Source organism: Babylonia areolata, chromosome 3 (genome assembly GCF_041734735.1).
Source record: "Babylonia areolata isolate BAREFJ2019XMU chromosome 3, ASM4173473v1, whole genome shotgun sequence".
NCBI classification, from domain to species: Eukaryota; Metazoa; Mollusca; class Gastropoda; order Neogastropoda; family Buccinidae; genus Babylonia; species Babylonia areolata.
In genome coordinates, this window is record NC_134878.1 from 57,938,986 (window position 1) to 57,951,485 (window position 12,500).

Genomic DNA, 12,500 nt, shown 5'->3' on the forward strand with positions numbered 1-12,500 from the left:
GAGAATGGGCATTGATTTCTGAGGAGACACCAAGCCGAGACAGGTCGCCATGAGTGATGGTGAACGGAGGAATGAAGGGACAGAGAGACTACAGTGACTGACCTCTGTCAGGGCGTGCAGCTGTCCCTCGTGAACACATACTCCCATGAACCTGAAACACACATATATACACCAATGCTAATAATGAGGAATAGGAGGAGGAAAAGAAGGAGAAGGAGGAGGAGAAGTTGGAGAAGCAGGAGGAAGTTGAGAAGGAGAAGAAGGAGAGAGAAAGAAGAAGAATAAGAAGAACAAGAAGCAGGAACAGGAGCAGGAGAAGAAGAGGAAGAAGAAGAAGAATTTGACGCTCACCCCTTCTAGAAAGGGAGCTCGTGGCGATTGCAATTCAACGTTATACATACATAAACATACGTGCATCTAGTATTATATCATTCACGAAGAAGTGCACACACACACACACACACACACACACAATACCACCCGCACACGCACACACACGGTCAGCAGAAGTTCAAGAAGCACTCCCCAATGCGGCACATACATCCTTCATGGGACACTCACAGAAATTTACGTAACCATTATTACCACACATTAAACAGTAAATCTTCTTCTTCTTATTCCCCCCACATTCACTCGTATGTATATGAGTGGGCTTTTACGTGTATGACCGTTTTTACCCCGCCATGTAGGCAGCCATACCGCGTTTTGGGGGTTAAGCAGTAAATAATCAACAACCATCTACCTGAAGATCTGGTCATTAGCCCCATCCACATGTAATATGCAGCTTCTGTTCAAACGTGTGTGTGTGTGTGTGTGTGTGTGTGTGTGTGTGTGTGTGTGTGTGTGAGAGAGAGAGAGTTTGTGTGTGTGTGTGGGGTGGGGGGGTTGTTTGTTGTTTTTTTACTTGGTTTTGTTTTGTTTTTTAAGTTAGTCTCGCAACATTCTGTAGTCGGATTATACAGTTTTAAAAAATCTTTTAAATTGTTGAAAACTTCGTCTGGCCAAATTCTGCTGCAAAATTAGCTTCCATAAAGTAAACACACTGTGGGGTCGCGGGTAAAAAAAAAAAGTGGGGCGTGGGGGTTGGTCGGGGGGAGGGGGTGTGCTGGAAGAGGGGGCGGGTCAAATTGCGCAATGAAGACAAGCTATGGCAAGGTAAATACCCCCCAAGTTCACGTGGAAAAAAAACTGCCATTATGACGACAAAGTCAACAGAATGTGATACCGTACAAACATCCAAAGCCAATGTTTCTTCCATGTTCCTCCTCCTTTTAAAATCTTCACGTGTGCGGCTTCTGAAAAAAAAAATCTGTGTGTGTGTGTGTGTGTGTGTGTGTGTGTGTGTGTGTGTGTGCGTGCGTGCGTGCGTGCGTGCGTGCGTGCGTGTGTGTGTGTGGAAGAGGTAAAGGGAGAAAGAGAGGGAGGGACACACACACACACACACACACACACACACACACACACACACACACGAGACACAACCTCAAGAGAAAGAGAGACAAAGTACTTCTGTCTATTAGCTGAGTGTTGTCCCCGCCGCCTGGTAGTGTCACCCTGTCCAGAAAAAGGTGTTCCCCTCTGTCACCCTCACCTCTGGCTTTGTCACCCTGTCCCCAACAGGAGAACAGTGTCACCCCATGACCCTCACCCCTCCAGGCCCCTTTCACTCCCTTTGTGGGAGGTCCTACACTCCTCATCACTAAATCTATTCGTTTGGAGAGTGCTATACCACCCACCCCCACCCCCACCCACCGCCCTCTCTCCCCTCATCACTAAATCACCTTGTTTGGAGAGTGCTATACCGTCCTTCCTCCCTCCCTCCCCTCATCACTAAATCACCTTCTTCGGAGAGTGCTAACTGCCGTGGCTCCTTCCAGTGTCAACTGTCAGGCGTCGTGGAGATGGGATTGAGAATTTATGAGGGGGTGGGGATATGGGGGGGGGAGGTGGGGGGAGGGGGCTGGGAGGTTCGGGGTGAAGGGGGTGGGGGGGAGGGGCGCTGAGGGGTGAGTGCAGTTTCCCGTGGGGTGGAAGGGAAGGGGCAGGCCCTGATACTGATGAATTCAGACCTTTTTTTTTTTTTTTTTACCTGCTGCACTGCACAGGTGCCAGTTTCCGGCATCACTGACACACACATATACATTCTGACAACTTTCTGCGAGTTTCTCTCCCAAATACGTTCCTGGTCGTTAGCATCATTTTATTTTCCCATGGGCTGTGTGTGTGTGTGTGTGTGTGTGTGTGTGTGTGTGTGTGTATTTATCTACACCATTACAGACTGTTCAGACAGACTGGTGACGTTAGACATTAAGCAAAAGACATACAGTGTCTAGGAGCCATCACCGTTTTTACAGTTCCACCAGCCACCAGAAGTACAACGGACTGTACGAGGCGGGGGCGGGGACAAAAGATTTTATGGATCAAAAACGGAAGACGAATCATCCGAAATAGCAAAAAAGGGGGAGATAACAGGGGGGGAAAAAAGACAAAAGCGCAGAAAACAAGACAGCGACGTAAAAAGAGAATGCTTCTGGTGCAGAATTTCAAGAGGACACAGGCACCAAGAGTACAGCAGACTAACAAACACGCAGTGGGAGGGAAAATGTTTTCTGGGAGTAGAATATATATATATACGAATGGTCCGGGCAGACATAAAGAGCAGACAATATATACTTGTATTCGTATTTGTGTTTCTTTTTATCACAACAGATTTCTCTGTGTGAAACTCGGGCTGCTCTCCCCAGGGAGAGCGCGTCGCTATACTACATCGCCAACCGTTTTTTTTTTTTGTATTTTTTCCTGCGTGCAGTTTTATTTGTTTTTGCTATCGAAGTGGATTTTTCTACAGAATTTTGCCAGGAACAACCCTTTTGTTGCCGTGGGTTCTTTTACGTGCGCTAAGTGCATGCTGCACACGGGACCTCGGTTTATCGTCTCATCCGAATGACTCATGATAAAATAAAAGAGAACACAAAAAAATGTCAGAAGACAAGACAGCTGACAATAAAAAGAAGCTTTCTGGTGCAGACTTTCCAGGGGACGGAAAGTGGTCACTGAAGTGAAAGACCCATGACAACACACAGAAAGGGGCGGATCGCTGGGGTTCCTAGGAAGTTGGGGGTGAGGGGTGGGAGCAACCGACATTACTCTGGATGCAGAATCTCTGCATGCAGCGCAGAAGTTCGTTCTAAACCCCTCCCCCCCACCTCACACACCCCTCTACCTCTTTTCTTTTTTCTTTTTTTTTTTATAAAACATATATATATATATATATATATATATATATATATATATATATATATATATATATATGATGAGCAGAGTGAATGCTGTTGTGAGAGGACGTGAGCTGAAAACTGGGAGTCTGAACCATGATCTGTTTGCCCGGAAATTAAACCAATTATCTCCCTTGTGTAGCTGCCCAAACAATCTCTGTTATTGCTATTTTCGCCCAACTCTCTCTCTCTCTCTCTCCCTCTCTCTCATATATCGGATCTTTGTTTTCAGCACGCACTCTCTCTCTGTCTCTGTCTCTTCTCCCGCCGCTCTCTGAGTCAAGACCACACACTTGGAACAATCTCCTCCTACTTAGCTTCGTCAAATCCCTGCACTTAGCTCTTTCAAGTCTGGCTTTAAAACATAAAGAAAACCTTCCACTTCCCAAAACAGCTCCCTGCCCCCCCCCCCCCCCCCCCCTCCCCCTGGCCCTTCCACATCTCTTTCTGTCTGCAGTTTCTCTAGCTTTTACTTTCTAGCTATACGTGTGTGTGTGTGTGTGTGTGTGTGTGTTTACATGTGTGTGTGTGTGTGTGTGTGTGTGTGTGTGTGTGTCTGTCTGTCTGTCTGTCTGTCTGTCTGTCTGTCTGTCTGTCTGTCTGTCTATCTGTCTGTCTGTGTCTGTGTTTCGGTGTCTGTGTGTCTGTGTGTGTTTGTGTTTAGATGATTTGTCTTTCATCCCTCTGATTCAGGAGTGACGCATGCGTGTGAATGGCATGAAAGCTTTATAATTTGTCTCTGAGCCAGGTAAGGTTCAGCACTGAGTAAATACTATTTATCATCATCATCATCATCATCACAATCATCATCATAACTATGAAACAAACCCTGCATTTCTGAACGCTTCGTGACAACAGAGTCCCATTAACCCCAGTTCTACCTTTCTGTTGACTTCAGTTGATGATTTGCCTCCAGTTCAGTTCTGCATTAGTTATGGTAAAACCTGAGTTACTCATCGCTTTGTACTGTCCTGGGTGGTTTTAGTGTATCGTGTTTGGATGGATCAGTCCGCACGCTTTAGTTCCGACACTTCCATGACACTGAAACCTTAACTTACCAATCTTGGTGGCAACTTACAATAATCCAATAATTGTGCTGCAGTCTGACAGCTTGCTACAAGTACAATGATGCTGATCCAGTTTTGTAATGTACCTGCGTGTTGACAGTGTTACACGGTTACACACAGAGCTGTAACTGATGCCTGCAGTGTATGACTGTTAATATTTGATGAAGGTCTGGTCTGAATTATAAAGTTAGTTACATACAGTGCCGTGACAGCTGCACAGCACAACACTCCGTGTAACTATGTTTTCTTCCATCTGACATTCACCGTGGGGCTTCTATCGTGTCCGTGTGTGTCTGTGTGTTTGCCGTTTCTAACCCTGTTTTGCTGTTGTTACGCAATCTCTCTCTCTCTCTCTCTCTCTCTCTCTCTCTCTCTCTCTCTCTCTTCCACTCTCTCTTTCAAGTCTATACACATAACGCGCGTGTGCGTGTGCCTGTGTGTGTGATTTCTTTTTCCTTTATATATATTTTTTTTTTAATTCCTTCTTTGTCCCCTAGTGGGTGAAGATAAAAATCCACCTGATAGACAGATATTTGACATTGGTTAATAAAAAATAGTGTATTTTGTCTTCTTCCTTCCACCCCTCTCTCTCTTTCTCTCTCTCCGCTTCATTTGAGAATATTCATAAGTGTTCTTCTTGTTGATCAGTGTGTGTGTGTGTGTGTGTGTGTGTGTGTGTGTGTTTTCTTTGCTTCGTGATATCGATAAATACGGTGTGCAGTTTTCAATGCTGTATTTGGTGTAACCCATTCACATGTATGAAATGCGAGTGGTTTCAAGAGTTGAAAAGAAATGTGCATTGTGCGATGATTTTTTTTCTTCTTCTTTACACTCTCTTTCCCTCATCATATTCAGTTTTCCTATTCATAACCCACTCTTTGAACTAGGGCTGAAGGCGCAAAAAGAACAGAAGAAGGGGAAGAAAAAAGAAAGTACATTAGCACTTTGTGTGTTGCCACTCATGAATATAACCCCCCCCCCCCCCCAAAAAAAAAAAAAAGAAAAGAAAAAAGAAAAAGAAAAAAAAAGTTTGTATGTTAGCCTCGACTTCATGAATAAAAAAGAAAAGGAAAGGAAAAGAATTCGTCTTGCTGTGCCATGCGTCTTCAGTTGGAAAACCCTATGAAGAATGAATTCTCTTCGCACCTCGTATATCTGCTATGTCACTGAATACCATCCACGGACAACAACTTATTCAGCATTGTACACTCTCTCTCTCTCTCTCTCTCTCTCTCTCTAGTCTTTCCCTCTGTGTGTGTGTGTGTGTGTGTGTGTGTGTGTGTGTGTGTGTGTGTGTGTGTGTTCGGATAACAAACGTAACTAAACCTGATCTGATATGCGTACACTGTCTCAAGAGTCAATCTACATATAATGGAGTGACAAAAGTATCCACTGTTACCGACCATAGATATATATTAATTACATATATATATATATATATAGAGAGAGAGAGAGAGAGAGAGAGAGAGAGAGAGAGAGAGAGAGAGAGAGAGAGAGATGTAAACATATCATATCTCAGTGTTATCGACACTCTTGCCCCTTCAGGTTGACGTTATCATGTCCTGATTCATCTACCGTCAAAATGTATCATGTCCTGGTCATTGACTGACTTACGAAGCATCCTGTACCCATTGACTGACCTTGTGTGTGTGTGTGTGTGTGTGTGTGTGTGTGTGTGTGTGTGTGTGTGTGTGTGTGTGTGTGTGTGTGTGTGTGTGCCTGTGTCTGTGTGACTAACTCTGTGTGTGTGTGTGCGTGTGTCTGTGTGTGTGTGTGTGTGTCTGTCTGTGTGAGCCTCTCTGTGTGTCTGTCTGTGTCTGTGTCTGTATGTGCGTGTGCGTGTCTGTGTGTGTGTGTGCGTATGTGCGCGCATGTGTGCATGCGTGAGTGCACGTGTGTGTGTACACGTGTGCGTGCACTTGTGTGTGTGTGTGTGTGTGTGTGTGTGTGTGACGTGACAGTAACAAGGTGAAAACTCTGCCGACCTGACTGCAGCACAGCGGGTATCACGTGCAGCAAGCACTCTGTTGTGCTAACAGCACAGGGACTGCCAAACCGCCGCTCAGCTGTGCTTTCCGCTCCTCCTTGTCTCACCCTTTGTTTTCGTTGGGGCCTTCTTCTTCTTTGTATAGTTTGTTTGTTTGCTTCTTTTTGGTTTTGTTGCTGTTGTTGTTGATGTCGTCGTCGTCGTTGTTGTTCTTCAAGCACCCGCATGCTTGAAGAGCCAGCTACAAAACTGGCTGATCTGTCTTCTACACTTGCGTGCACCCCCCCCCCCCCCTCCCCCCGGTGTTACGTTTCGTTTCCAACAGTTGAAATGAGTCATAAACGTATCTAAAAAGTGTGTGAGTTAGTGAGAGTGAGTGAGTGATTTGTGCGCGTGTGTGTGTGTGAGTGTGTGTGTGTGTGTGTCTGTCTGTCAGTTTGTGTGTGTGTGTGTGTGTGTGTGTGTGTGTGTGTGTGTGTGCGTGCGTGCGTGCGTGCGTGCGTGCGTGCGTGCGTGCGTGCGTGTAACCAAACATTTCTAAAAGTGACGTGACCCAAGCTGACGAAATTACCATTCCCCAAGTTGAAAATCAGACTGAGACAGACTGGGGAAAAATGGATGGGGCAAAGGCAAAGATGGAGGTACTTCATACCTCCACCAGCTGGCTATATTGTCTGACAACCTTATCTGACTCTACGTACCGCAAATGTCGCTGTTCTCTTTTATAATACAGGAAACTATATTGCGCATCTGTTGCTGTTTACGAACGTTCAAATACACCGTTTTGTTCAGATCGATACTGCTAATGTCAACAGCGACACTTAACTGTCCTGTATGATGGCTTCATCGCCCAACGTGGATCTGAGTCACAAACTACATCATGTGTGATTGTAAATAGTTGGGTACCGTACGCAGGTGAAAACAGTGGCACCCCGAACGTAGATATAAATAAAGGGGTATCATATGCAGATATAAACAAAAGGGTGCCGCACGCAGACGTAAATAAAGGGGTGCCGCACGCAGACGTAAACAAAGGGGTGCTGTACGCAGACCTATGTAAGCAAAAGGGTACCGTACGCAGATGTAAACAAAGGGGTACCGCACACAGTCTATGTAAATAAATGGGTATCGTACACAGATGTAAAAAAAAAAATATGGAGCACTGCACGCAGATGTAAGCAGTGTGCAGAGATATAGATAGTGGCAACCCTCCCCCCCCACTCCCCTCCCGTCTCCCTCCCCCGAAGGCTGCAGCGCAAAGAACAAAGAGCCAGTGCTCTCTCTCTTTCTCTCTCTTAAATAAAGTACAGTATGTGTAATCTGTGAAAAGGAAAAAAAAACAAAAAAACAACAACAAATAATAAAGATCATATCATTGTTACTAGTATTAACATACACCAGTACTATCTTGTCTTCTGGGTTAACAGTCCAGGTCCTTCACAGAAGGATAAGCTGTGAATGAATTCCCACTGCGGTGAAGAAACCACTTATCATACAGCTATCATTCTGCTATTGAGCCGCAGGATAAGCGCCATGCAAATGAACAACATTATCATGTGTGTGTGTGTGTGCGTGCGTGCGTGCGGGCGGGCGGGCGTACGTGTGTGTGTATGTATATATATATATATATATATATATATATATATATATATATATATATGCGCGCGCGCGCGCGGGTGTGCACGCACAGCGACAGCAACAGTCGCCGAATCATGTTGCACCAATGACACACCCCGCTCACAACATCCCGGCCACAACCCCCCGCCCCGACCCCCCAAAAAAACAACAACAACAACAACAAAACGAATGTCTGTGATTCAGCCCATAAACAGCGCAAGCTGTGGCACCCATGATATACCATTTCCCAAACAATGTCAGTGACAGTCATGAACAATGAAACATTCAGCACACTCATGGCATGCTGTCGCCAAGTGCGTCTACCGCTGTGTATGGACAGAAAAAGAAGCATCATCATCTTTTCCCCCCTATCAATGCTCTGTGAATTAAGAGAGGCTGTGTAAAACAACGTCAACCGTCTTCTTCTCTGAAACTTGGCCTTGCTCGCATGAATGAATGTTTTTTTTTCCTTTCATTATATAGTTCTTCTCAGCAGACACCACCACTCGGTCCCTTACAACGCACTGACCGCCTCCCGTCCGTACACTTCCCTGCTGTCCCTGAACAAGTATCTGCAAGTCCCCCACTCCGACCCCAGCCCCAAAACAGTCCATGCACCAGACTCATCTCCTCCCACCCCACCCCCCTCTCTGTCTGTCTGTCTGTCTCTCTTACTGTATGTGTGACGTTCCCTCCCTCCCTCTCTTAAATAAGCACACACACACACACGCACACACACACACACACACACACGCACGCACGCACGCATGCACACGCACACACACACACATACACAGATATAGATTCTTTTTCTCACATATAAAAACTGTTAACCATCTTCCCACAACGCAATCCTATCCCCACATTTCTGATCGCTTTTACACTGACATATCTTTACATATTATGTACGTCTGTCCGTCCGTCCATCCGTCTCTCTCTCTCTCTCTCTCTCTCTCTCTCTCTCTCCCCTACACCCTAAAGCACCTCCCTCATCTCCTCCCTTCCCCCCCTCCCCTCCCTGCATTATGTGTGTGTCTGTCCACATCCCAATCGCTTATCTCCTTGCTTACTCCCTTTTCTATCAATCATTATTGTATCTTAGATCTTATCATATTTGTTTATCATTTGTTTGGTTTGGTTGGTTGTTTTCTTCGTTCACTTGTTGCATTCATACTAGGTGTGTTTAAGCGTAAAATTTCTTGTGTGTTGTATTACTCGATCTCGCTTTGTGAACAAATGAGCGATGTTGTTTCCCCAGTTCCACGTTATTCTTGAGAATGTAATGTATAATGTAATGTGTGTATGTCTGTGTGTTTCTCAAAACAACAGCAGATAGGTAAGTTGGCGCAGGAGTTAAATATATCCACCGTTGGAAAGAAAATCTTCAATCAATCAATCAATCACTAATTCATTCATTCATTAATTCTCTTTCCATCATCCCTCTCTCCCCCTCCCTTTCTGTGTCTCTCTCCCCCTATATCTCTCTGTCTCTTCCTCTCTCTTTCTCCCTCTCTTCCTCCCCCTCCCCTCTCTCTTTCTTTCTCTCTCTTTGTCTTCTTCTTCTTTGTTCGTGGGCTGCAACTCCCACGTTCACTCGTATATACACGAGTGGGCTTTTACGTGTGTGACCGTTTTTAACCCGCCATGTAGGCAGCCATACTCCACTTTCGGGGGTGTGCATGCTGGGTATGTTCTTGTTTCCATAACCCACCGAACACTGACGCGGATTACAGGATCTTTAACGTGCGTATTTGATCTTCTGCGTGCGTATACACACGAAGGGGGTTCGGGCACTGGCAGGTCTACACATATGTTGACCTGGGAGACCGTAAAAATCTCCACCCTTTACCCACCAGGCGCCGTCACCGTGATTCGAACCCAGGACCCTCAGATTGAAAGTCCAACGCTTTAACCATTCGGCTATTGCGCCCGTCTTTCTTTGTCTCAGGGCGTGACCTCAGCAGACATGTTGCTATGTGTGGAGTGCAGACATGCTGAAGAAGGAACAGAGGGTGTTGTCGGCACCGCTATCGATCTCGTCATTCTCTCTCTCTCTCTCTCTCTCTGAGAGAGAGAGAGAGCGGTGGGAGATACAAATGTTCCTACAATTTAAAGCAGTAATCAAGCAGCTTTCAGCGATTCCTGTTCATTGTTTATTTTCTTTCTTTTTTTTTATAATCAATTATATCACTCTGCATAGCCAGCCGGTATCTCAGACTTAGTTAATTATCAACTTTTTGTGGACGTGTGGAACACATGTGAAACTGAACGAACGGTTTTAAAAACCCATCACTGCGCCAACAAAGACACGTGTTTGAAGCGTGGCAGGTCCTGTTTTTGTGTGTGTCACTCTTTACTGCATTTCCTTTTTCCCCCCCGATAAGAAAGATTGCACAATTGAGAAACATCCTGTTTCATCCTCTTCCTTCTTCATCGCCTCATTTTCTTCCTTCTTCCTTTCTTTCCCCGCTTCCTTCATCCCTCCTCCCTCTGGTCTTCTTGCCCCCCGCCACCCTCCACCCCTCCCTCTGGTCCTTGTCCTTCCACACACACGTTGTACTCACGAACCATGATTAGACTACGCACACGCGCGCGCGCCCACACACACACACACACACACACGTTGTGGAAACTGCCAACGGCTGTCTCTCGGAAGACTGACTACCTGCTGAGTCAGGGTCAGGGTCAGGGTCAAGATCAAGGTCATACAGTGGGCGATGCCTGAGGTGAAGGACGTTACCATACCCTTCAAAGTTTTACCTCCAATCCCAGCTTCTGACACTCTCTCTGCCCTTGGGTAAGGACAGGGCAGGGCAGGGCGAGGCCGTTATAACAACCACCTGACACCACACACATGTATGCACATGGTTTTTGCATTTTTGCTTGTTTAATGATAATATCGGCACATCCTGACCGGCCGGTGTCATGAGGCAAGGGTGCACAGTCGAGTCAGCAGCTACGTGTCTCCGCTGATGACGTCACGATCGATCGGAACCGCGGCGCTGGCAGAAAGGATGGGGAACGGAGGAGGGTGGGGTTGGGAGGAAAGGGGTGGGGGGTCTGGGTGGGCGTGGTGAATAGTGGCGGAGATATGCGACAGACAGCAGCAGGTGGAAAAGTTTCAGCCTTTCAATGTTAATTGGAGTTGATAAATCACCGGGCGGTGGGAAATTTTTCACTATTCGTTATTGTCACGATGTTCTTTCTGTGCCTGTCTGCCAGTCTATCCGTCAGTCCATGGATACGTCTGTGTGTCTGTTTGTCTGTCTGTTGGCTTCCTGTCTGCCTATCTGTCTGTCTGTCTGCCCGTCCAAACGTCTTTCCGCCTACCTGCCTGTCTGTCTGCCCCCACACCCCCTCTCTCTGTCTCTCTTGTCGGTCTTTCTGTCTGTCTGTCTCTCCTTGTCTCTTCCTTCTTCTTTCTTCCTTCTTCTTCTTTCTTCTCTTGGTTCTGTTCTAAGTATTAACTGTGCATGTACTTATGTTGTTCGTCTTTTTCGTGGGACAGAATTGAAATTTATTCATGCATTGTCATGCTTTTGTATTGAGTTTTTGTTATGTTTTCCCTTTTCGTGAGGGCAGGATAAAAACAAGCCATTTGTGCTTATTCCTTTTTTTCCCTCAAAAAAAAAAGAAGAGAAAAAAAGATACGTTCGTTCGTTCATTCTGTCTCACGAATGGCAACCAAGACTACGAAATGAAAACTGAAAACCAATACTACGAAATGAAACTGTCTTTGAAAGATGATCAAAACTGAAGACACATACATGTATCCTCTTTACAACACCAACAGATTCAAAAACTTCAGTATTCGCGTAATTACCAAACAATGTTTCTGTGTGAAGATCTAGCCCCAGTCACTAATGATGACTAATAAGCAATTATGAGAGAAATAGCATATAATACGGAGCATTCATCGCAACAACAACCTTTCCACAGCACGAAAACCACACGTGCATTAAATCAAAGCGCGCGATCTGGTGTGTCGTTCCTGTCAACATGGCCACGCTCATGGCCGGGAAAGGTTTTACGGACCATTACTCTGGTCAGTTCACAGTGTGTGTGTGTGTGTGTGTGTGTGTGTGTGTGTGTGTGTGTGTGTGTGTGACCCATGAGGCTGCAGGTTAGATCAACACTGCCCACCTCTCTTATCGTCTGCATGGCTAATGATTTGTTAGTCCAATGTTGTTTTAGTTCTCTCTCTCTCTCTCTCTCTCTCTCTCTCTGTGCTCAGGGTATTTGGTATTGGTAAAGATTTACCTTTGACCATCCACACTCATCTACAGTATGTATTCTGTTGTTTAAAGTGTGTGTGTGTGGGGGGGGGTAATTGTGTTTAATGTGTGTGTGTGTGTGAGTGAGTGAGTGAGTGAGAGAGAGTGTTTAATATGTGTGTGTGTGTGTGTGTGTGTGTGTGTGTGTGTGTGTGTGTATCTGTGTGTGTGTGTGTAGTTGTGTTTAATGTGTGTGTGTGCGCGCACGCGCATGTGTGTATGCCCAGTGTAGTTGTGTGTGCGTGTGTGTGTGTGCATAATCATGTATGTCTGTGTGCGT

General features: G+C 45.7%; 1 protein-coding gene across 1 annotated transcript in view; it reads right to left on the reverse strand.

Moving 5' to 3' along the window:
- Positions 1-12,500, reverse strand: part of LOC143280152 (dual specificity testis-specific protein kinase 2-like) — a 94,680-nt gene that overhangs the window by 67,450 nt on the left and 14,730 nt on the right. The window contains exon 3 of the mRNA XM_076584736.1: positions 103-151. Coding sequence (XP_076440851.1) covers positions 103-151 — 49 coding nt within the window. The remainder of the gene's footprint in view (positions 1-102; positions 152-12,500) is intronic.